The sequence below is a fragment of the Ailuropoda melanoleuca genome, chromosome X, assembly GCF_002007445.2.
Source record: "Ailuropoda melanoleuca isolate Jingjing chromosome X, ASM200744v2, whole genome shotgun sequence".
NCBI classification, from domain to species: Eukaryota; Metazoa; Chordata; class Mammalia; order Carnivora; family Ursidae; genus Ailuropoda; species Ailuropoda melanoleuca.
The window spans coordinates 46,896,501-46,918,921 of NC_048238.1; the positions used below are offsets into that span (position 1 = coordinate 46,896,501).

The 22,421-nt window shown below is 41.1% G+C and overlaps 1 protein-coding gene across 2 annotated transcripts in view; it reads right to left on the reverse strand.

Annotated features, from left to right (window-relative positions):
• Nucleotides 1-4,339: 4,339 nt before the first annotated feature.
• Nucleotides 4,340-22,421, reverse strand: part of ZC4H2 (zinc finger C4H2-type containing) — a 58,679-nt gene continuing 40,597 nt past the window's right edge. The window contains exons 2-5 of one of the 2 annotated variants that reach the window (XM_034649635.1): nt 10,336-10,507; nt 7,765-7,937; nt 6,712-6,874; nt 4,346-6,081 (exon numbers count right to left, since the gene is read on the reverse strand). In XM_034649635.1, coding sequence (XP_034505526.1) covers nt 5,968-6,081; nt 6,712-6,874; nt 7,765-7,937; nt 10,336-10,507 — 622 coding nt within the window. In that variant the 3' untranslated portion in view covers nt 4,346-5,967. Of the gene's footprint in view, nt 6,082-6,711; nt 6,875-7,764; nt 7,938-10,335; nt 10,508-22,421 lie in introns of both variants that reach the window. The other variant, XM_034649636.1, reaches the window with a different exon arrangement.

The following is a 22,421-nucleotide window of genomic DNA, read 5'->3' on the forward strand; positions in this document are numbered from 1 at the left end:
TCATGGGAATCCAAATCAAAACTAAAGATGGTGACTAACATAACATAATAAAAAATGTAAAAAATAGGGGCGCCTGGGTGGCACAGTGGTTAAGCATCTGCCTTCGGCTCAGGGCGTGATCCCGGCATTATGGGATCGAGCCCCACATCAGGCTCCTCCACTATGAGCCTGCTTCTTCCTCTCCCACTCCCCCTGCTTGTGTTCCCTCTCTCGCTGGCTGTCTCTATCTCTGTCGAATAAATAAATAAAATCTTTAAAAAAATGTAAAAAATAACCCACAATGAGATACCACCTCACAACAATCAGAATGGATAAAATTAAGAACTCAGGAAACAACAGGTGTTGGTGAGGATGGTGAAAAGGGGAATCTTCTTACAGTTTTGGTGGGAATGCAAACTGGTACAGCCACTCTGTAAAATAGTATGGAGGTTCCTCAAAACATTAAAAATAGAGCTACACCATTGACCCAGCCAACTGCAGTACTAAGTATTTATCTAAGAATAGAATCATTGTGATTCGAAGGGGCACCTGCACCCCAGTGTTTATAGCAGCAATGTCCACAATAGCCCAAATATGGAAATAGCCCAGTTGTGTATATATACACACACACACACCACACATATACATACATATATATATATACACCATACATATACATACATATATATATATATATATATATATATATGAATGTTACTCAGCCATCGAAAAAATGAAATCTTGCCATTTGCATGGACATCAGTGGAAGTAGAGGATATTATGCTAAGCAAAATAAGTCAGAGAAAGACAAATACCACATGATTTCACTCATGTGTCAAATTTCAGAAACAAAACAGATCAACACAGGGAAAAGGAAGGAAAATAAAATAAAATGAAAATAGAGAGGAAGGCAAACTGTAAGAGATGCTTGACTCTAGGAAACAGACTCAGGGTTACTGGAGGGGAGGCTGGTGAGGGGGAAGGGGTAATTGGTGATGAGCATTAAGGAGAGCATTGATGTAATGAACCCTGGATGTTATATGCATCTGATGAATCACTAAAATCTACCCCTGAAACCAAGAATACGGTATATGTTAACTAAATTGAATTTAAATAAAGGATTTATATTTTTAAAAAAAGATAGCTAAAATTAACAACTGAGGAAACAACAGATGTTGGCAAGGATGTGGAGAATGGAGAACCCTCTTACACTGTTGTGGGGAATGCAAACTGGTGCAGCCACTCTGGAAAACAGTATGGAGGTTCCTCAAAAAAGTAAATTGGAACTACCGTATGACCCACAAGTTGCACTACCTGGTATTTATCCAAAGGATACTAAAAAAAAATTGATTCAAAGAGACATATGCACCACAATGTTTATAGCAACACTATCCACAGTAGCCAAAATATGGAAACAGCACAAATATCAACCAACGGCTAAATGGATAAAAAAGATCTGGTATATATATAATGGAATATTAGTCAGCCATAAAAAGAAGGAAATCTTACCATTTGCAGTGACAAGAATGGAACTAGAATATATTATGCTAATCAAAATAAGTCAGTGAAAGTCAAATACTGTATGATTTCACTCATATGTGGAATTTAAGAAACAAAACAGATCAAAATAGGGGAAAGGAAAAAAAATAAGATAAAATTAGAGAGGGAGGCAAATCATAAGAGACTCTTAAGTATAAGGAAGAAAGTCATGAATCCTGGAGGGGTCGTGGGTGGGGAGATGTGGTAAATGGGTGATAGGTATTAAGGAGGTTGCTTGTAATGAGCATTGGCTGCTATATGCAAGTGATAAATCACTAAATTTTACTCCTGAAACTAATACTACACTATATGTTAATGTGAATTTAAGTCAAATCTTAAAATTAAAAAATAAATGAAACATGGAAGAAAAACATAAAACTTCAAATTAAAATAATCATCCCCACTGTGTCAAAAATGTAAAGAGGTCCCCAGACTGGGTTATTCCAAGATTGGAAGACCTGAGTTCTAGTTGTGGCTCTAGTTGCTTAACTTGCTTTGTGACTTTGGTCAAGTCAGTTCCCCTCTCTGGGTCTCATCTGTAAAATGTGAATGGTAATAATACATGCAGTACTAAAAATACAGGGTATTAACATAAGCATCAAATGAGAATGTTGAAAAGGTGCTTTAAGTGTAAATGATTTTACCAATGCAATTAACTTCCTTTACTCTCCTCCTCAACCTTTTCTCTTTTTTCCCCTTTTAAAAAGATTTTGTTTATCTGAGAGTGAGAAAGAGAGAGAGAGAGATCACAAGCAGGGGGGAAGGGTAGAGGGAGCAGGAAGACTGATGCAGGACTTGATCCCAGAACTCTGGGATCATGACCTGAGCCAAAGGCAGATCCTTAACCGACTGAGGCACTCAGGTGCCCCCAAACTTTTCTCTCTTGTCCATCCCCATTGTCTTCTTATTTCACTCTATTTTTATTCCTTCTCTTTCTTTCTTCATTCTCCCTTAAGCAGGTCTCAGACTTCATGTCAGCAGTGTAGTTAGGCAGAAGGAACACAGCCTTAGAGTAAGAGGGACCTGGGTCTGACTCCTGGCTGTGCATTTTTCTTAGTTGTTGGGCAACTACATTGCCTCTTTGAGCCACAGTTTTATTATTTATAAAATGGGCACAAATAACACCTTCCTTGCAAGGTTGTTGGAAAATGTGGTAGATTGTCTGTAAATATGGCCAACAATTCCTCCCATCTCTGACAAGTATGTAGCCCTTCCTGTTAGGATATTCCCCACTTTTTAAATTTGGGCTTGCTGTGTGAGTTGTTTAGACCAATAGAACACAGCAGCAATGTTGCTGTATCACTTCTGGTCTTATGCCACAAAGGCTTTGTTTTTTACCCTTTGGAAGCCTTCCACCGTGTAAAAAATATCTGACTACTCTACTTAGAAGAGAGGCCAAATGGAGAAGTAGAGGCTGTTGATAATAAAATACTAACAAAGGAGGTGGGAAGCCGAGGCAGCCTTCAGCTCTTCCAGCCACCCCAGCTGAGTTGCCAGATATGAAGGTGCAGATACCATGGATTCTCCAGATCTAGCCAAGCTGTCTGAGGCAGCACCACATGGGATATAAATAAGATGTTCCCAGCAAGTCTTGTACAAATTGCAGATCGTGAGCAAATAAATTTTTTAATAAATTTATTATATTATGTTAGTCACCATACAGTACATCCCTAGTTTTTGATGTAAAGTTCCATTTTTGTTTAAACCACTAAATTTTGGGGTGGTTTGTTCACAACAATAGATAAAAGAACCAAAGAAAATAAATGAGATAGTAGCATCCCACCCAGTGGCTATCAGGTGTAGGTGCTCAACACATGCTTGTTCCTTCTCATTCAGAAGTGTCTTTGGGAAATGGCTGATCTAGTTAGTGGTGCTACAAGTGACTTTTAAAATAGACAAATCTGACCTCCAGTGTGCAAGGATGCAGAGCAATAACCACCCCTCATATACTTATAGGGACCTACTGAGGCCTATACAGGTTAAGATAGACCCCAAATCACACAGCTGAGTGTCCTCTCTTTGACCACAGTGAGCCTGGGCCACCTCAAAAGCAGGCTTGTAGATGAAAAAAATCTGGGGTGATGAAGTAATATCAGGTAAGATAAATAGTATTTCTTTGACCAATCATTCAATCTACCTGAAGGTTAACACTTGAGTGCTCACTATGTACTTAGCATTGCTTACAATAGCCCCAGAAATGGATATTATTATTTTTCCCATTTTCCAGATAAGGACACTGAGGCACAAAGGCATTTTGTCAGCTATTGGGTTACCGGGAAGCACTGGGACTATTTAATGTATAGGATGTTAATTAGGGAGGCCTTCGGATTAACACTTGTAGTGGAAAAGCATTAGAGGAGGCAGGGTTGAGCAGGAGGTACTGATGAACTGCAATGCAGTTTTAATGGAAACCTCAGTCCACCCTATGGAGAGCTCTGAAACTAGGATGGTCTTTCACTGTTGTTCCCTATTGTATCTCTGTAAAGAGCGAGGCCTTTGTATTCCTGCATCAGTCACTGGATTCCTAGTCCCTAATTTCTAATTTAGAGTTATTTCATCTACTCCTATTATCAAACCATCCCAAAAGGGAGAAAGGCTTAAAGAAAAAAAAAAGATCATAGAGAAAAGTAGAAAAAAATTGGGCTCCAGAACCAATTCTGGATTCAAATCTTGAAATTTATTTTACCAGTTATTTAACTATGGGCAAGTTATTTAATTTTTCTGAGCTTTGGTTTACCTTTTTGGAAAATGGTAATAAAAACACTTAGCTTGAAAGATTATTTTGATTAATGAATCACTGAACACTACATCAAAAACTAATATTGTACTATATAGTGGCTAACTGAACATAATTAAAAAAAGAAAATCAAATACAAACATGCACATAAAGCATCTTGCACAGATTAACACAGAGTAAATACTGAATAAATGGAAATACTAATACTAATACTAATAGGGTAAATTATTGTGCACTGGTATGTTTGGTTTCCTCATTTGTAGGGTTGAGTGAATAAAAGTGCAGAGCTACCCAGAAGGGGAAAAGTCACTATATCTTTTCTATTACTCAGTAATTATAGGCACTCATCAGCATTCACTCCAATAAACAAATGTTTATTTAAAAGAATTTGTACAGACATAACACTCACGTTCAAGGAGCAGAGGAACTTTTTATATTATGAATAAACACACAATGTGGCAACTTAAAACTACAGTTAAGAAAGGAAGGGAAAATATCCTCTTTCCCCAGCCAAGGACTGAGACTTGGATCTAAAGTCAACCCTCATCTCTGTCCTTTAAGTCTGAGAGTGACATGACTAGAGATCTGATTTTGGTGCAGAGGAGAACTGTAGGGCCTGGGGATCCTGGGGAGTCCAGTGCCTTTTCTTTTGTAAGGGAAGGCCACCAACAGAATCTATAGGAAAGGGGGTGGCCAGCAGCTGACCTGAGCTGAGACTGCCTTACAGAAGAAGGCAGACCCAAGAGGGAGAGATGACTGGAGCAGAAATCCCACCCTCTTACATACATAAAATGATTGGCACTCACTTGATTCTCAACTCATGCCTCTAACCCCTAATATATATCATTGAATAAGTGCCAGAATGGTTTTGAACAAAATATTTTTGAGCATTTGGCAACACAGGTATCAGCCTGGGGCCCCTCTTATCCTAAGGTAGCCCCTGCAGTAGAGCCCGGTGATTTAGGCAGCAAGTTATTTAGGACTTGTGGAGTGGGTGTAGCTCTCTGATTTTACTGTGGGGAACTTTTGCCACCGATTTGAAAAATGAAGGTTATGGGAAAGGCCTGCAGTCTCAGGATCTTTAGACGTACAACCTGTACCTGAGAACTTTAGCATATCTGGGAGACTGGCATGAAAGTGAACTTCATAATAACAGCCAGGCCTCCTAAATTCATATGAAAAGGAGGGCTTGTCCAACTTACCTCTGGGCCTTGCTTAGATGAGATGAAATGAGGGGGTGTGTGGGAAAGATATATACACCAATTCTACTGGGAAGTCCAGCAAGAAGACTGTTGTCCCTTCAGAGCCTAAAGCAAAAGTACAGGGAGGGGGCACACTGGAGCCTTCACCTGACACAAGAGCTTCCTCCGGCCCTCAGCCCTTAGGCCCCAGGCATCAGACACAAAAGGCGGAGAATCACATCTGGGTGTTCTGCCCTTCCCTCAGCTTCAAAAAAAGGCAGGGGTTAAAATGTGGGTGGGAGAGAAGGGATCATCAGATACACTGTCATTAGCATCTGAACCATATCTCTTCTTAAGTCAGAAACCCCAAGAGAAGAAAGAATAAGAGCAAAGTGAGAGGGGTTGTGCTTCCATCACATTAAAAAGGAAACTCAGTAGAGGCGGGGTAGGGTGGTTTCAAATCAGGATATTAATCACTTTGGCCAAGGGGAGGGGTTATGTGTAGTAGAGCTCTATGTGTTCTCCATCTCTTCATTCATCCTGCTTCCGTTTTGGCTTTTTGGGGTTCCGGGACCTACTCTTGGCTTTGCACAGAGGACATATAGGTGCATTCCGGTGAATTTGCTGATGACATGACAAGCAAGCCTGGGGGGACAAAGAAAGTTAGTGATCAGATTCTTCTAGCCTACGGTTCAAACTTCTGATACCTAAGGGTCCAGAAAGCGATTGTGATTTCCCAATATTTTCCCAAACCATGATTTATGCTAATAAGCTACAAATGGTTTTTGCCCAGTAGAGATGTAGATAATTTCTGTTCCAAAGAAAAGATAATCACAAAGGTTACAGTTTATTGCCCTGTAGGACATCAACTAGTTCTGTATTTAATTTTGCAAACTTATTTCAACATTCCTTTCCTTTTCTTACTGTATAGTTATCTGTTTCTCATGCTTTTGGAACCAATTTTGTAATCCTGCTGACTCCCTCATTAACAACACATGCTCACTACATATTTTCACAAATCTTGTTGCTAACTTTTTAAAATTATGCTTTAGCAGAGCCTGCCAACCTTACTGCATTGTAGCCCTTTGGGGGAATATGAAGCAATAAAAAGAGCTGTTCTGCTATAGCACATATACACCAACCCTTCCTCTGTCCCAAGCAAAGGCTGTTTTAGAAAGGCACCAAATAGATAACTACAAAGCCCCAATCCTAGTCTTCCATGGGGCTGCTTGAAGATACCTAGCTTCCTCCACAACCCCTACCCAGCTCACTTACCTTCATAGGTGGGGGTTGCTGCCTGAAGGTGGCTGTCTGCCGAGTGTCCTGCTTTCTAGCCACTTGGAGTTGCTGGGCAGCAGCAGCTGCAGCGGCCAGAGACTCAGGGATTGGGGGCTCCTGAGGCTCTGTCTGCCACTCCGCTTTCTGCTTCTCAAAGTAACTTTGGAGATGAAAGACATTAGTTGGATCATTCTGAAAGCAAGGAGAACCTTGTGGCTCTTAAAGACTCTATGCCACAGAACCAAAGGGGTTGGGCTGTGGCTCACTATAGAAAGTTCCTGCACCATCCCCAGCACAAGGTTCTTCTCCCTGGGTACCTGGGCCATTGTCTGATGGGAAGGGTAATCCTCCTCCTCCCTGGCTCTGACAGATCCAGAAAATCAAGACTTGCAGGGCTAGCAAAGTCCCTAAAGGGCATTTGCCTACTGTTCATCCCATGTACCCTTGCAATATTCCCATTAAGTGTCCTCAGGCCCCTGTTGACATACTTCTAGGAATATGAAGCTTACCACTTCCACAGGCAGCCTGCTCTACTTTAAGGAAATGTGCTTCCTACTACTGAACTGAACTCTCTCTGTAAGATGAGTGTAGTTCTTAATTCTGGGCCTTAAGATGAAGTTCCAGGCTAGCCCCTGGAGACCATGAAAGCCCAGCCTTCTATGTTTTCAAAGACCTTGACTTTGGAAGTGACCTCTTAAGTGACCTCTTAAGAGTCACTCACACTCCCCCCCACACACACACAGAGTCTTAGACACAGTCTTGTGTTATCAAAATTGCACAAAGAATTTAAAAAAAAAAACTACCTGGTAATACTAGTCTAATCATCCTTATTTTGATACACAGAGACTTGCCCAAGGTCCTACAATGAGTCAGTCACTGACAGGGCTGAAGCTAGGACTGGGTATGATGGGTACCACTTTTAAACCAGGCTTTATGTGTGTATATGTGCCTCTGTATGTGTGTGTATATGTGTGTGTTGTGTGTGTGTGTGTGTGTGTGTGTGTGTGTGTGTTGTGTGTATGGTGCAGGGACAGGAAATAGGCATCTTACTCCAAGGAGAGCTTCTCCTCCTCTTCACATAGGTCAGGGAGCCTCTGCAGGCCTAGAGTCATGCGTAGGGCATCCACATGTTCCTTCAGTGGCTTATACTCATCATGTAGCCGCCGGGTAGACTCTAGCAACTTATTTAGGTCATTCTCAGACTGTTTGATGGTGCTTTCCATCTGGAACACAGAGTGAGGAAGGTACAGAGAAAAGACACCATCATTCTCTACAAGGCTCTACAGCTAAGTGGATAAAATAGCCCAGGCTGCAGATCCACACCAATCTATATGGTCAAGTCTTTCATTCACCATGTATTCTTTTTTTTTAATGTTTTTTTTAATTACATTAGTACCATACAGTACATCCCTGGTTTCCGATGTAAAGTTCGATGATTCATTAGTTGCGTATATCACCCAGTGCACCATGCAATACGTGCCCTCCCCACCACCCATCACCAGCCTATCCCATTCCCCCACCCCCTCCCCTCTGAGGCCCTCAGTTTGTTTCTCATAGTCCATAGTCTCTCATGCTTCATTCCCCCTTCTGATTACCCCCCCTTTCTTTATCCTTTCTTCCCCTAATGATCTTCCTAGTTCTTATGGTCCATAGATGAGAGAAATCATATGATAATTGTCTTTCTCTGCTTGACTTATTTCACTAAGCATTGTCTCCTCCAGTGCCATCCATGTTGCAGCAAATGTTGAGAATTCGTTCTTTCTGATAGCTGAGTAATATTCCATTGTATTCGTTCTTTCTGATAGCTGAGTAATATTCCATTGTATATATGGACCACAACTTCTTATTCCAGTCATCTGTTGAAGGGCATCTTGGCTCCTTCCACGATTTAGCTATTGTGGACAATGCTGCTATGAACATTGGGGTGCATATGGCCCTTCTCTTCACTATGTCTTTATCTTTGGGGTAAATACCCAGTAGTGCAATGGCTGGGTCATAGGGTTTTCCAGAGTGGCTGTACCAACTTGCATTCCCACCAACAATGTAGGAGGGATCCCCTTTCTCCACATCCTCTGAACAATTGTTGTTTCTTGCATTGTCAATTTTTGCCATTCTAACTAGTGTAAGGTGATATCTCAATGTGGTTTTGATTTGAATTTCCCTGATGGCTAATGATTTTGAACATTTTTCCGTCATTCACCATGTATTCTATGTGACTCTTGTCAAACCTCAGTTTTTTTCATCTTTATTATGGTGATAATAATTGTTCCTTCTTCATATAGTCTTATGAAGACTGAGATTGAATTCATATAAAGCTCTCAGTACAGAGGCTACCACAGAGTAAAGGCTCAATAAATGGTAGTTATTATTCAAATATAGCACCTTAAAGCTAGAATGGCCCTTATAGCTTATTTAGTCTGCCCCCCCACCATTTTACAGATCAGAGAATTGAGACTCAGAAAGAAAAAACTTAAGAAAATTCCCCAGAGAAATACTTCTAAGGGGCAAAGCATAGACAAAGCCTTGGGGCTTAAGCTTCCAAGGCTGATGGTTTTTCTCTTAGATCAGTGGTTTTCAAAATGTAGTCACCAAATCAGCAGCATTAGCATCACCTGGAAACTCATTAGGAATGCAACTTCTCAGGCATGGCCCCAGACACATAAAAATCAGAAATTCTGGGGTGGAGTCCATTAATCTATGTTTTAAGAACCTCTTCAGGTTACTTTGATTCATGTTTAAGTTTGACATGCACTGGCTTAGATTTTCAGCCCCTCTGTGGCTAATGTTTTGTTATTTGTATTGGCTTTATGTCCTTAGTTAGCGGGAAGCACCTCATGAATCCCTGGAATCCTGTGATCTTGTGACACAGAAAATACCAAGTACCTACTGTCCAAATCACATTAATATTTCCTTTAAGATCCTAGGCTTGCTGATACCAGGAAATAAGCATTGCCATATAAATGAGTTTCCCAAGAATAGAAACAACTCCTTCAAATGTAGTTTTTAAAAATGTTTCTCATTGTCCCAGGCTATAAGGATTGGAAAGGACCTTATAAGACAGCACCTTCAACTTTCCTCCTTGTGCATCAGCACTGCAGCCCAGAGAGTTGATCATTCACTCTACTTGAATAACTCCAAAAATTGGGGAACTTATCACCTTAGCAGGCAGTTCATTCCCTATGTTCCAAGTATCTCCAAAAGAGAGACTCTAATGAGGAAGCTACACTTTAGTAGGCTGGCAGAGATTGTTTAGCCTACCTGGAAGCTTTGGAGCCCTTTGAGCTAGACCCCAGAGGCAGCTGTCTGCTCTGCTTTACCCCAAGGCTAGCTCTCAACTCCCAAACTCCCAGGATGTGAGCACATTAGTGCTAAAAGAGACCTTAGAGGTGAATGAAACCCTGTCATAGTAAAGAGAGAGAAAATGAGGCCCAGGAAAAAAAGGAACTTGTCCAGTGATATACAGTCAATCAGTGACAGACCCAGAGCTAGATCTCAGAACTCCTGGATCCTTCCATTCCACCACAGCCTGATGCTTACTTCCCCAAATTGGTCACAGCCACATCTCAAGGACAGACCACAGTACTCACTACTGTCTATTCCTCAAAGGGCCCAGCCACATACCACATTGATATCAGCATGGATCAGTCGGAGTTCCTCCACATGAGCCATCTTCTCCTGTAGCAGCAGGTCCATCTCCTGCTTGTATTCTTTCAGGTGCCTCTCCTCTGATTCAAGGGCCTCAAACTCAGCCTTCAAACGTGCCTTGATCTTCTCCATCTGCAGGGTCTTGTTCCTGCAATTACCAAAAAGCAAGAAACAGACGAGCAGGAAAGGGAGGAAAATGGGAGTGCAGTACAGATTTAGGCCCTGAGTCAGGGCTATTTTCTAAGCCATCTTTCTAAGCTTTTCTTTCTTCAGGCAGATCCAACATGAAGCCATCCCCCCACATTTAGAAGATACTTTATTCTAAGATTGAAGCTCAGTGTGTCTCAAAAGGGGATAATTTTATTCCCGTATGGGACATTTGCAAACTTGGAGGTTATTGCTATTAGACTGAGTCAAGAGAGAGCACTACTGGTATGTAGCGGACATGGGCCAGAGATGTTAAATAGCCTCTCAATGCACAGCAAAGTCCAACACCAAAAATAACTCCCACGCAAGACACTAAACATGACCTTTGAGAAACTCTTAAAGGTCAACTGTCCATTAAATTTTCTGCAATGATGAAAATTTTCTATACGTATACTTACCCATACAGTAACCACTAGGCACATGTAGCTACTGGGTACTTAAAAAGTGGCTAGTGCAGCTGAAGAACTAAATTTTGAATTTTATTCAATTTTAATTAATTTTATTTTTTAATAATTTTTTATTATGTTAGTCACCATACAGTATACCCTTAGTTTTTGATGTAATGTTCCATGATTCATTATTTGCATATAACAACCAGTGCACCATGCAATATAGTGCCCTCCTTAATACCCATCACCGGCCTAGCCCAATCCCCCACGCCCTCCCCTCTGAAGCCTTCAGTTTGTTTCCCAGAGTCCACAGTCTCTCATGGTTAATTCCCCCTTCTGTTTACCCCTTCATACTTCCCTTCCTTCTCCTACCGATCTTCCTACTATTTCTTATGTTCCATAAATGAGTGAAACCATATGATAATTGTCTTTCTCTGTTTGACTTATTTCACTTAGCATAATCTCCTCCAGTCCCGTCCATGTTGCTGCAAATGTTGTATAATCATTCTTTGTGATGGCTGAGTAATATTCCATTGTATATATGGAACACATCTTCTTAATCCAGTCATCTGTTGAAGGGCATCTTGGCTCCTTCCACGATTTAGCTATTGTGGACAATGCTGCTATGAACATTGGGGTGCATATGGCCCTTCTCTTAACTACGTCTGTATCTTTGGGGTAAATACCCAGTAGTGGTAATTTTAATTAATTTAACTTTAAACAATCATATGTGGTTACTTGGACAGCACAGCTCTACAGGGTCTATTCCTTGGTTCCAGAAGAGGAAGGGAAATAGAATAACTATAGCTCATTTCTTTTCCAAAAAAATAAAACCTGTATCTGGTTGTTAAATCCCAATTGTATACTGTGGTTCAGTAATCTCACACCTGTGAATTTTTTTATTTTCTTTTTTTTTTAGATTTTATTTATTTCTTGGACAGAGAGACACAGTGAGAGAGGGAACACCAGCAGGGGGTGTGCTGAGCAGGGAGCCTGATGCGGGGCTCGATCCCAGGACCCTGGGATCATGATCTGAGCCGAAGACAGATGCTTAAGGACTGAGCCACCCAGGCACCCCCTGTGAATTTTTTCTAAGGAAATAATTAAGGGAAACAGAAAGTTAATACACAGGAATGTTCATTCTGTACTATGAGCAAAATTACAATATTTAGGAAGCCATTAAAAGGAATCACTATGAAGACTTGTGACATGGAAAATGTTGAAGATATGATACTCAATGAAAAAGTATATTACACTTAGGTTGCGTTTTTCAAAATACACATGCACAAAATATACTGGCACAGTTTCAAGGACTTTAAGACCATTTGAAGCCTGCCTAAGTGAAAGAGCCACAAAACTTCAGAAGGAGGCCCCTCTAGAGCATATTGTTATCATCCCACTGGCTCTCCCTACTCTCTGTTTTTCAGGTACTGCCTAGCTGTTATCCATCACTCAGATTTGGCATCTCCTTCTGCATCAGTACTTGGCTTTCACCTTTGCTCCAGCCCATCTCCACCTCTTGTTCTACATCCTAGACCCTGGCCTCTGACATTAGCTTGTTTCTGTCTTTAGTCTCTCTCTCCTGTGGTTCCTGCTTTAAGAGGTGACACTCAATGGCACAGAACCACAAAGAGAATTGTGTTAGATGGATAGGATAATGAGAGAATTTTTTCTTCTTTATTCAAAACTTGTTTTCATGTTATTATATTTTGTTAAACTTAGAAAAGGGTAAAAAAAATATGGGTGTTATTATCCCATTTGTAAAAAATGGAAATTGAAGTTCAGGGTAGTAACTTGCCCAAGACTACAGAACTAGTAAATGGCATGTTGACATTTGAATGCAGGGCTCTCTAACACCACCCACTATTCCACACTGCCTGAGTGGAGTTGCCCAGACTAATGAGCATAAACATATTGAGGGTTCTTGGAATACCTGTTCAACTGTCTCACAGAGGATGAAACTGACTTGTATTGGACAATTAATTAACTATTTAGAGCACCTCCTATCTAGGCTTCCATTTACCTCCTCTAGATTACATGCAGAGCAATCTGAATGTCACCTATCCTTATCCTAATTTACATTTGAGAAACTAACAAGATTTAAAGTGATACAGTATATCACACTAAGTCATACAGCCAGTTTGTGGCAGTGCTCACCCTACAACCCATTTTTGTAAGCAGAGCAATATTACAAAAGGAACACAAAATTTAGATTCAGACCTGGGTATAAATCTGGTTTCTGCCCTTGACTGGCTATTTGGTTTTGGACAATAATAGCAAAAGCTGTTATATGCAACTGATGAATTATTGAACACTACATCTGAAACTCATGATATACTATAGGTTGACTAATTGAATTTAAATTAAAAAAAGAAAAAAGGGGGAGGCAGGATGGCAGCAGAGTAGGGGACCTTGTTTCATCTGGTCCATCACATTTAGCTGGATATCTATGAAACCATTCTGAACACACACAAATTCAGCCTGAGATGTAAGAAAATATATCTGGAACTTACAAGTAGAAAAACAACTGCTTTTTGCAAGGTAGGAAGCGCAGAATTATGAATCATTGGGGAATATTGGAAGATAAAGGGAAGGGGGAGGGAGCTTCCATGAGCTACCTACCAGAAAGTGATGTAACACCAGAATGCAAAATCAGAACCCTCAGAAATCTGATCCAGTGAGAGACATCCCTTTCTGAAAGGGGCACAGGGAATTAAAAGAGCAGAATACTAGGTGCATCATTGCTGTCTTGGGATCTCAGGAGACACAGAAAGAACAGGGGTGCCTGATCCAATAGAGTGCCCATGCAGTGGAGCAGGGAAACTGGTTATGGTCAGTGAGCCCAGAAGGGACCTTCAGCTCTGGTTGCCATAAACTGCAAGCCAGGCCAGTAGGTAGACTGCTCTCTTCCTGAGCATCCTGAAAAGGACTGGAAAATGCAGGCCATTTAACATCCCCTGGGATAGATGAAACAGCTGTGCCCATGACTGGGCAACAGCTCTCAGGGTGGCAGAGGCCCGAGAAAGGACAGTAGGATGGCATCCAGCCCTGACCTGGGAGCAGTGGAGCAGGGTGCACATGAGACCCCCAAAAGCTCACAGTCACAGAGACACAAAGTGAAGTGTCACTTCTTGGGCCCTGGGGACTCCCCCCAGGGAGAATTGCAGTGGGGGCAAATCATGAGAGTCTGCAGGTTTGGTGAACACAGAAGTGGAGATGGTTTGACCTGGAGGGTTTACTGAAGAAGGGGGACTGCAATCAATCATGAAGCTCTGGGCCAGAGATCCCAGCACAGACATTTTTTCTCTGACCCTCTGAAGAGGTGCAGAAAGCCACCAGGGAACCAAAGCCAGACAGAGGACCAGCTCACCTTGAGCCCATCCCCCTGACAAGGGGTGGGGCAACTCTGCCCAGGCAAAGATACCTGAGAAGCAAAACAGCAGGCCCCTCCCCCAGAAGACAGACTGGAAGAACAGGCGAATGACAAGCTTATAGATATCACAGGATTTAAAACTCCAACATCAGGGGAAAACAATATATTGAGCTCCAGGTGATTCCTCCTGAAATGTTTATCCTTCAGTCTAAAATTTTACATTTCTTCCTCTTCTTTTTTTAACCTTTTTCCTGTTACAACTAGATTCTAATTTTACCAACTTAGGTTTTTCAGTCACTTCTTAATTTTTTCCCCTCACATCTACATTTTATAGATTTATGCCTCACTCTACTCCTTTTTTCACTTTACCCAATTATATATATATGATATATAATATATCATATATATACAAAATATAATAAATCATATATATACAAAAGCACTGCTTTCTTTGCAATTTTGGGATGTAGTGTCCACTAACACACAACCAAAAGTCACTCAAGAACAAGATCACCCTGCTTTGTCCATTCTGTGAGACTATAGTCTCTTCCCCTCCTTTTTTTTTCTGTGTGTGTGTGTGTGTGTGTGTTTCATTTTCAAGTTTTTTTATTTATTTTTTTATTTTTTTTTTAAAGATTTTATTTATTTATTTGGCAGAGATAGAGACAGCCAGCGAGAGAGGGAACACAAGCAGGGGGAGTGGGAGAGGAAGAAGCAGGCTCACAGTGGAGGAGCCTGATGTGGGGCTCGATCCCATAACGCCGGGATCACGCCCTGAGCCGAAGGCAGACGCTTTAACCGCTGTGCCACCCAGGCGCCCCTCAAGTTTTTTTATTATATTATGTTAGTCACCATAAAGTACATCCCTGGTTCCTGATGTAAAGTTCGATGATGCATTAGTTGTGTATAAAACCCAGTGCACCATGCAATATGTGCCGTCCTTACTACCAAACACCAGTCTATCCCATTCCCCAAACCCCATCAACTCTGAAGCCCTCAGTTTGTTTCTCAGAGTCCATAGTCTCTCATGCTTCATTCCCCCTTCTGATTTCCCCCCTTTTTTTTTTTATCACTTTCTTCCCCTGCCACTCTTCCTACTTCTTATGTTCCATAGATGAGAGAAACCATATGATAATTGTCTTTCTCTGCTAGACTTATTGCACTTAGCGTTATCTCCTCCAGTGCCATCCATGTTGCAACAAATGTTGAAAACTCGTTCTTTCTGATAGCTGAGTAATATTCCATTTTATATAGGGACCAAACTTCTTAACCCAGTCACCTGTTGAAGGACATCTCGGTTCCTTCCATGATTTTGATATTGTGGACAATGCTGCTATGAACATTGGGGTGCATATGGCCCTTCTCTTCACTACGTCTGTATCTTTGGGGCAAATACCCAGTAGTGCAATGGCTGGGTCATAGGGTAGCTCAATTTTTAACATTTTAAGGGACCTCCACACTGTTTTCCAGAGTGGCTGTACCAACTTGCAATCCCACCATCAACGTAGGAGGGATCCAATTTCTCCACATCCTCTCCAGCAATTGTTGATTCTTGCCTTGTCAATTTTTGCCCTTCTAACAGGCGTAAGGTAGTATCTTAGTGTGGTTTTGATTTGAATTTCCCTGATGGCTAATGATTTTGAACACTTTTTCATGTGTCTGTTAGCCATTTGTATGTCCTCATCGGAAAAGTGTGTGTTCATATCTTCTGCCCATTTTATGATTAATTTGTTTCTCACGTATTGAGTTTGAGAAGTTCTTTGTAGATCTTGGATACCAGTCTTTTATCTGTAGCATCATTTGCAAATATATTCTCCCATTCCGTGGGCTGCCTCTTAGTTTGACCATTTCCTTGGCTGTGCAGAAGCTTTTTTTTCTTGATGAAGTCCCATAAGTTCATTTTCTCTTTTGTTTTTCTTGCCTTTGGAGATGTGTCATGAAAAAGATTGCTTTGGCGGATGTCGTAGAGGCTGCTGCCTACATTCTCCTCTAGCATTTTGATGGATTCCTGTCTCACATTGAGGTCTTTCGTCAATTTGGAGTTTATCTTGTGTATGGTGTGAGAGAGTGGTCAAGTTTCATTCTTTTGCATGTAGCTGTCCAATTTTCCCAGCACCATGTATTGAAGAGACTGTCTTTTTTCCACTAGACGTTTTTTCATGCTTTGCCAAGATTAGTTGCCCAAAGAGCCAAGGGTCAATTTTTGGGTTCTCTCTTCTGTTCCATTGGTCTATGTGTCTGTTTTTGTGCCAGTAACATGCTGTCTTTGTATCACAGCTTTGTAGTACAGCTTGAAATCTGGCATTGTGATGCCCCAGCTTTGCTTTTCCTTTTCAACAGTTCCTTGGACAACGGGACCTTTTCTGGTTCCATACAAATTAAAGGACTATTTGTTCCAGTTCTTTGAAAAAATGTCCTTGGTATTTTGATCGGGATAGCATTGAAAGTGTAGATTGCTCTGGGTAGCATGGACATTTTTTTTAAAGATTTTATTTATTTATTCGACAGAGATAGAGACAGCCAGTTAGAGAGGGAACACAAGCAGGGATAGAGGGAGAGGAAGAAGCAGGCTCACAGCAGAGGAGCCTGATGTGGGGCTCGATCCCATAATGCCGAGATCACACCCTGAGCCGAAGGCAGACACTTAACCGCTGTGCCACCCAGGCGCCCCAGCATGGACATTTTAACTATGTTAATTCTTCTGATCCATGAGAATGGAATATTTTTCAATCTTTTTGTATCTTCCTGAATGTCTTTCAAGAGTGATTTATAGTTTCTAGAATATAGATCCTTTACGTCTCTGGTTAAATTAATTCCAAGGTAAACGTACGGTTTTTGGTGCTATTGTAAATGGGATGGATTCCCTAATTTCTCTTTCTTCAGTCTCATTATTTGTGTATAGAAAAGCAACTGATATCTGAGGATTGATTTTGTATCCTACCACATTACTGAATAGCTCTATAACTTCTAGTAGTTTGGGAGTGGATTCTTTTGGCTTTTCCATATAGAGTATCATATCATCTGTGAAGAGAGACATTTTGACTTCTTCTTTGCTGATGTGGATACCTTTTATCCCTTTTTGTTATCTGATTGCTGTTGCAAGGACTTCTAGTACTATGCTGAATAATAATGGTGAGATTGGACATCTTTGTCGTGCTCCTGATCTTAAGGGAAAGGCTTCCAGATTTTCCCCACTGAGACTGATATTTGCTGTAGGCTTTTCATAGATGGTTTTTATGAGATTGAGAAATATACCCTCTATGCCTACAGTCTGAAGGGTTTTAATCAGGAAAGGTTGCTGTATTATGTCAAATGTTTTTTCTGCATCAATGTGAGGATCATATGGTTCCTGAGTCTTTTCTTGTTGATATGATGTATCACACTGATCGATTTGCGAATGTTGAACCACGATTGCATCACAGGTATGGATCCCACTTGGTCATGATGGATAATCTTTTTAATGTACTGTTGGATTCTATTTGCCAGGATCTTGTTGAGGATTTTTGCATCCACATTGATCAGGTAAATCGGCCTGTAATTCTCCTATTTGAGGGGGTCTTTGCCTGGTTTGGGGATCAAGGTAATATTGGCCTCATAGAATGAGTTTGGCAGCTTTCCTTCTGTTTCTATTTTTTGAAAATGCTTTAGGAGAAAAGTATTATTTCTTCTTTGAATATTTGGTAGAATTCCCCAGAAAAACCGTCCGGGCCTGGAGTTTTGTAATTTGGAAGGTTGTTTTTCACTGACTCGATCTCTCCATAATTAATTGGCCTGTTTAAAAAATCAATTTCTTCATGTTTCATTCTTCGTAGTTTATAGGTTTCCAAGAAGGCCTCCATCTCTTCCAGATTGCTTAATTTATTGGCATACAGCTGTTGATAAAAGTTTCTAATAATCCTTCCAATTTCATTGGTGTTGGTTGTGACTCCTCCTTTTTCATTCATAATTTTATTAATTTGGGTCCTTTCTCTATTCTTTTGGATAAATCTTGCCAGCAGTTTGTCAATTTTGTTGATTCTCTCAAAGAACCAGCTTCTAGTTCTATTGATCTGCTCTACTGTACTTCTGGTTTCTAATTCATTGATTTCTGTTCCAATCTTGGTCAACTGCTTCCTCGTGCGTGGATTAGGCCTTCCCCTCTGTTGCTGGTCCAGCTTCTTGAGGTGAGAATATAAAAACTGCATTTTAGATTTTTCTGTTCTTTTGAATGAGGTTGGATGGCTATGTATTTCCCTCTTAGGACTGCCTTTGCAGTATCCCATAGGTTTTGGACTGTTATGTTTTCATTCTCATTGGTCTCCATAAATTGTTTAAATTTAATTTTGATTTCCTAGTTTATCAAATCATTCTTGAGCAGGATGATTCTTAGTCTCCAAGTGTTTGAGTTTCTTCTGAATATTTCTTGTGTTTGAGTTCCAATTTCATAGCGCTGTGGTCTGAGAATATGCAGGGAATAATGTCAGTCTTTTGGTATCAGTTGAGACCTGTTTTGTGACCCAGAACATCGTCTATTCTTCAGAATGTTCCATGGGCATTAGAATAGAATGAAAATTCTGTTGTTCTGGTAATAGTGTTCTATATATATATATGAGGTCCAAGTCATCTAGTATGGCATTCAAATCTCTTGTATCCTTGTTGATTTTCTGCTTAGGTGATCTATCTATTGCTGATAATGGAGTGTTGAGGTCCCCTACTATTAACGTATTTTTATCTATATGTCTCTTTATTGTGGTTAAGAGTTGGATTGTGTATCTTGCTGCTCCCCTGTTGGCATAATATTTATAATTGTCATATCCACTTGTTGGATACATCCTTTCAGAATAATTTAGTGCCCTTCTGTATCTCTAACTATAGTCTTTAGTTTAAAATCCAGTCTGTCTTGGGGCACCTGGGTGGCACAGCGGTTAAGCGTCTGTCTTCGGCTCAGGGCGTGATCCCGGCGTTGTGGGATCGAGCCCCACATCATGTTCCTCTGCTATGAGCCTGCATCTTCCTCTCCTACTCCCCCTGCTTGTGCTCCCTCTCTCACTGGCTGTCTCTATCTCTGTCAAATAAATAAAAAAAATCTTTAAAAAAATAAATAAAATAAAATCCAGTCTGTCTGATATGAGAATTGCTACCCCAGCTTTCTTTTGAGGTCCATTGGCTTGAAAGATGGTATTCCATCCCTTTACTTTCAGTGGATGTATCTTTAGGTTCAAAATGAGCCTCTTGTAGACAGAAAATGGATGGGTCATGTCTTTTTATCCAATCTGCAACCCTGTGGCATTTTATGGGAGCATTTAGGCCATTTACATTGAGACTGATTATTGAGAGATATGATTTTAATGATGCCATGTTGCCCATAGTCTTTGTTTCCATAGATTGTGACCTTCTGTTCTGTATCACTCTTGGGGCCTTTTTACTTTTATAGAACACCCCTGAATATCTCCTGTAGGGCTGGTTTTGTGGTTATGAAATTGGTCAATGACTGGTGATTCTGGAAGGTCTTTATCTCTCCATCAATTCTGAATGATAGCCTTGCTGGATAAAGGATCCTTGGCTGCATGTTTTTCTCTGAAAGAGCTTTAAAAATGCCCCCCCCAACCCTTTCTCTCATTCCAGGTCTGTGTAGACAGGTCTGACGTAATTCTGATACCTTTGCCTTGGTATGTGAGAAATTTCTTTGCCCTGGNAATTTCTTTGCCCTGGCTACTTTCAATACTGTATCCTTGGATCTAATATTTGTGAATTGCATTATGATGTGATGTGGCATAGGTTTGTCGTGGTTGAGTTTGGGAGGGGTCCTCTCTGCCTCTTGGACACGAATGTTTATTTCCCTTGCTAGATTAGGGAAGTTTTTTGAGCCAAGTTTCTATTTTAGCTTTCTCTTCTACTAACCCATCCTCCAATTCGCCAATACGTTCTTGATTCTGACATTGGATCGTNGGTTTGTCGTGGTTGAGTTTGGGAGGGGTCCTCTCTGCCTCTTGGACACGAATGTTTATTTCCCTTGCTAGATTAGGGAAGTTTTTTGAGCCAAGTTTCTATTTTAGCTTTCTCTTCTACTAACCCATCCTCCAATTCGCCAATACGTTCTTCTGCCTCCTTCACCCTGGCCATCAGACCATATAGTTTTTACTGTATTTGGCTCATATAATTTTTAATTTCTGCCAGATTCACTCTCATTTCCGCCCTTAGAGATTCTATATTCTCATTAACATTTTCGTTAATACTTTTTTCAAAGTCTACACATCATCTTGACCATTGTTACTCTGAACTCCATTTCTGATAATTTGGTTATATCCATATCCATTAGTTCTTTGGCAGAGGCCACAGACACATTGTCTTTTCTTTGCTCGGGGGGAGGATTTCTCCTTCTCGTCATTCTGATGAGAAGAGGTTACGGGGTTGTCCAGAGCCCAAATTATTGACCAGGACCCAGGCCGTGTGCCCTTGTTTTATACGGATCTTAGGGATGTGGTCTTCTTGATTTTTCAGCCTGCCTTCTGGGGGAGGGGCCAGCAGCGCTGATACTCAGGCAACCCTCTTTGGGTAGAGTCTCCCTGTCCCCTGCAAGGGGGGATGGGGATTGCCACACTGTGAGCCGGTATTTCCAGGCTTTTATTCTCTGCCAGCTTTCCCTGGCAGTTTGCTGTGCCTCTTCTGAGGGTCAGAGCAGCTGTGGCCGAATCTCAGCCTCTGTCTCAGAACAGAGGGATCACAGACCTCTCTCCAATGGTATTCTGGCCACTTTAACTCTGTTTCTGTTGGTGCTGCTCAAACCTGCAGCATCCCAGGTTGTGCACCCCACAGCTGGTGTCCCAGCCCTCACTTCCAGGTCCAGCATGTCTCTGTCCTTTGTGTTTCTAACACTGCCAGCTGCCAGCTGCCAGCCGCCCCCACGCACTCCGGCGCTCCATTTCATTGTGGTTCACATGCAATCTGGCGCTCCAGTTTTCAGACTGGTTAGGCACGTTCCCTGGCTCACGGTCTCAGTCTGCTCTCTCCAGAGTGCTGGTCTGCAGGTCCACCTGCTCACCAGTGCAGGTGGCTCCTGCTTCCTGGCCCCCGAATGCAGCTGCTCCCTCCCCTTCCATTTATCTTCCAGTATCTGTGCAGGGCTTCACGGCTCCCTGCTTCACACCTCAATAATCATCGCTGGAGATGTTCATTCACAGAGATCCAGATGTATCTTCCTGCATCTCAGGCTCATTCCGTGGGTGTTCAGGATGGTCTGGTACCTATCCAACTCAACTCAGGGTACCAGCTGAAAAAGAGGACCTCTACTGCTCTGCCTTCTTAACTCCTCCCCCCACAAATTAGATTTTAAACCAAAGACAGTAGTAATAGATGTAGAGGGACACTATATCATACTTACAGGGTCTATCCAACAAGAATATCTAACAATTGTAAATATCCATGCACCAAATATGGTAGCAGCCAACTACATAAACCAGCTATTAACCAGAATAATGAATCATATTTATAATAATCATTAATAGTAGGGGATTTCAAAACACTCCACTCACAACAATGGACAGATCATTTAAGCAGAAGTTCAACAAAGAAACAAGAGCTTTCAAGGACACATTTGACCAGATGGACTTTGTAGATACATACAGACCATTACATTCTAAAACAACAGAATACTCATTCTTCTTGAGTGCACTCAGATTGGCCTCCAGAGTAGATCACATACTGGGTCACAAATCAGTTCCCAACTGATACCAGAAGATTGAGATTATTCCCTGCATATTTTCAGACCAAATGCATTGAAACTGGACCTCAATCACAAGGAAAAATTTGGAAGGAATGCAAATATTTGGAGGTTAAAAAGAACCCTTCAAAAGAATGAATGGGTCAAACAGGAAATTAAAGAACTTAAACCATTGATGCAAACCAATGAAAATGAAAACACATAGGTTCAGAACCTATTGGATACTACAAAGGCTGTCCTTAAAAGGAAGTACATAGCCACCCAAGACTCTCTCAGAAAATAAGAAAAATCTCAAATGCACAAGGTAGCCTTACATCTAAAGGACCTGGAGAAGGAACAGAAAATAAAGCCTAAGTCAAGCAGGAGAAGAGAAATAATAAAGATTAGAGTAGAA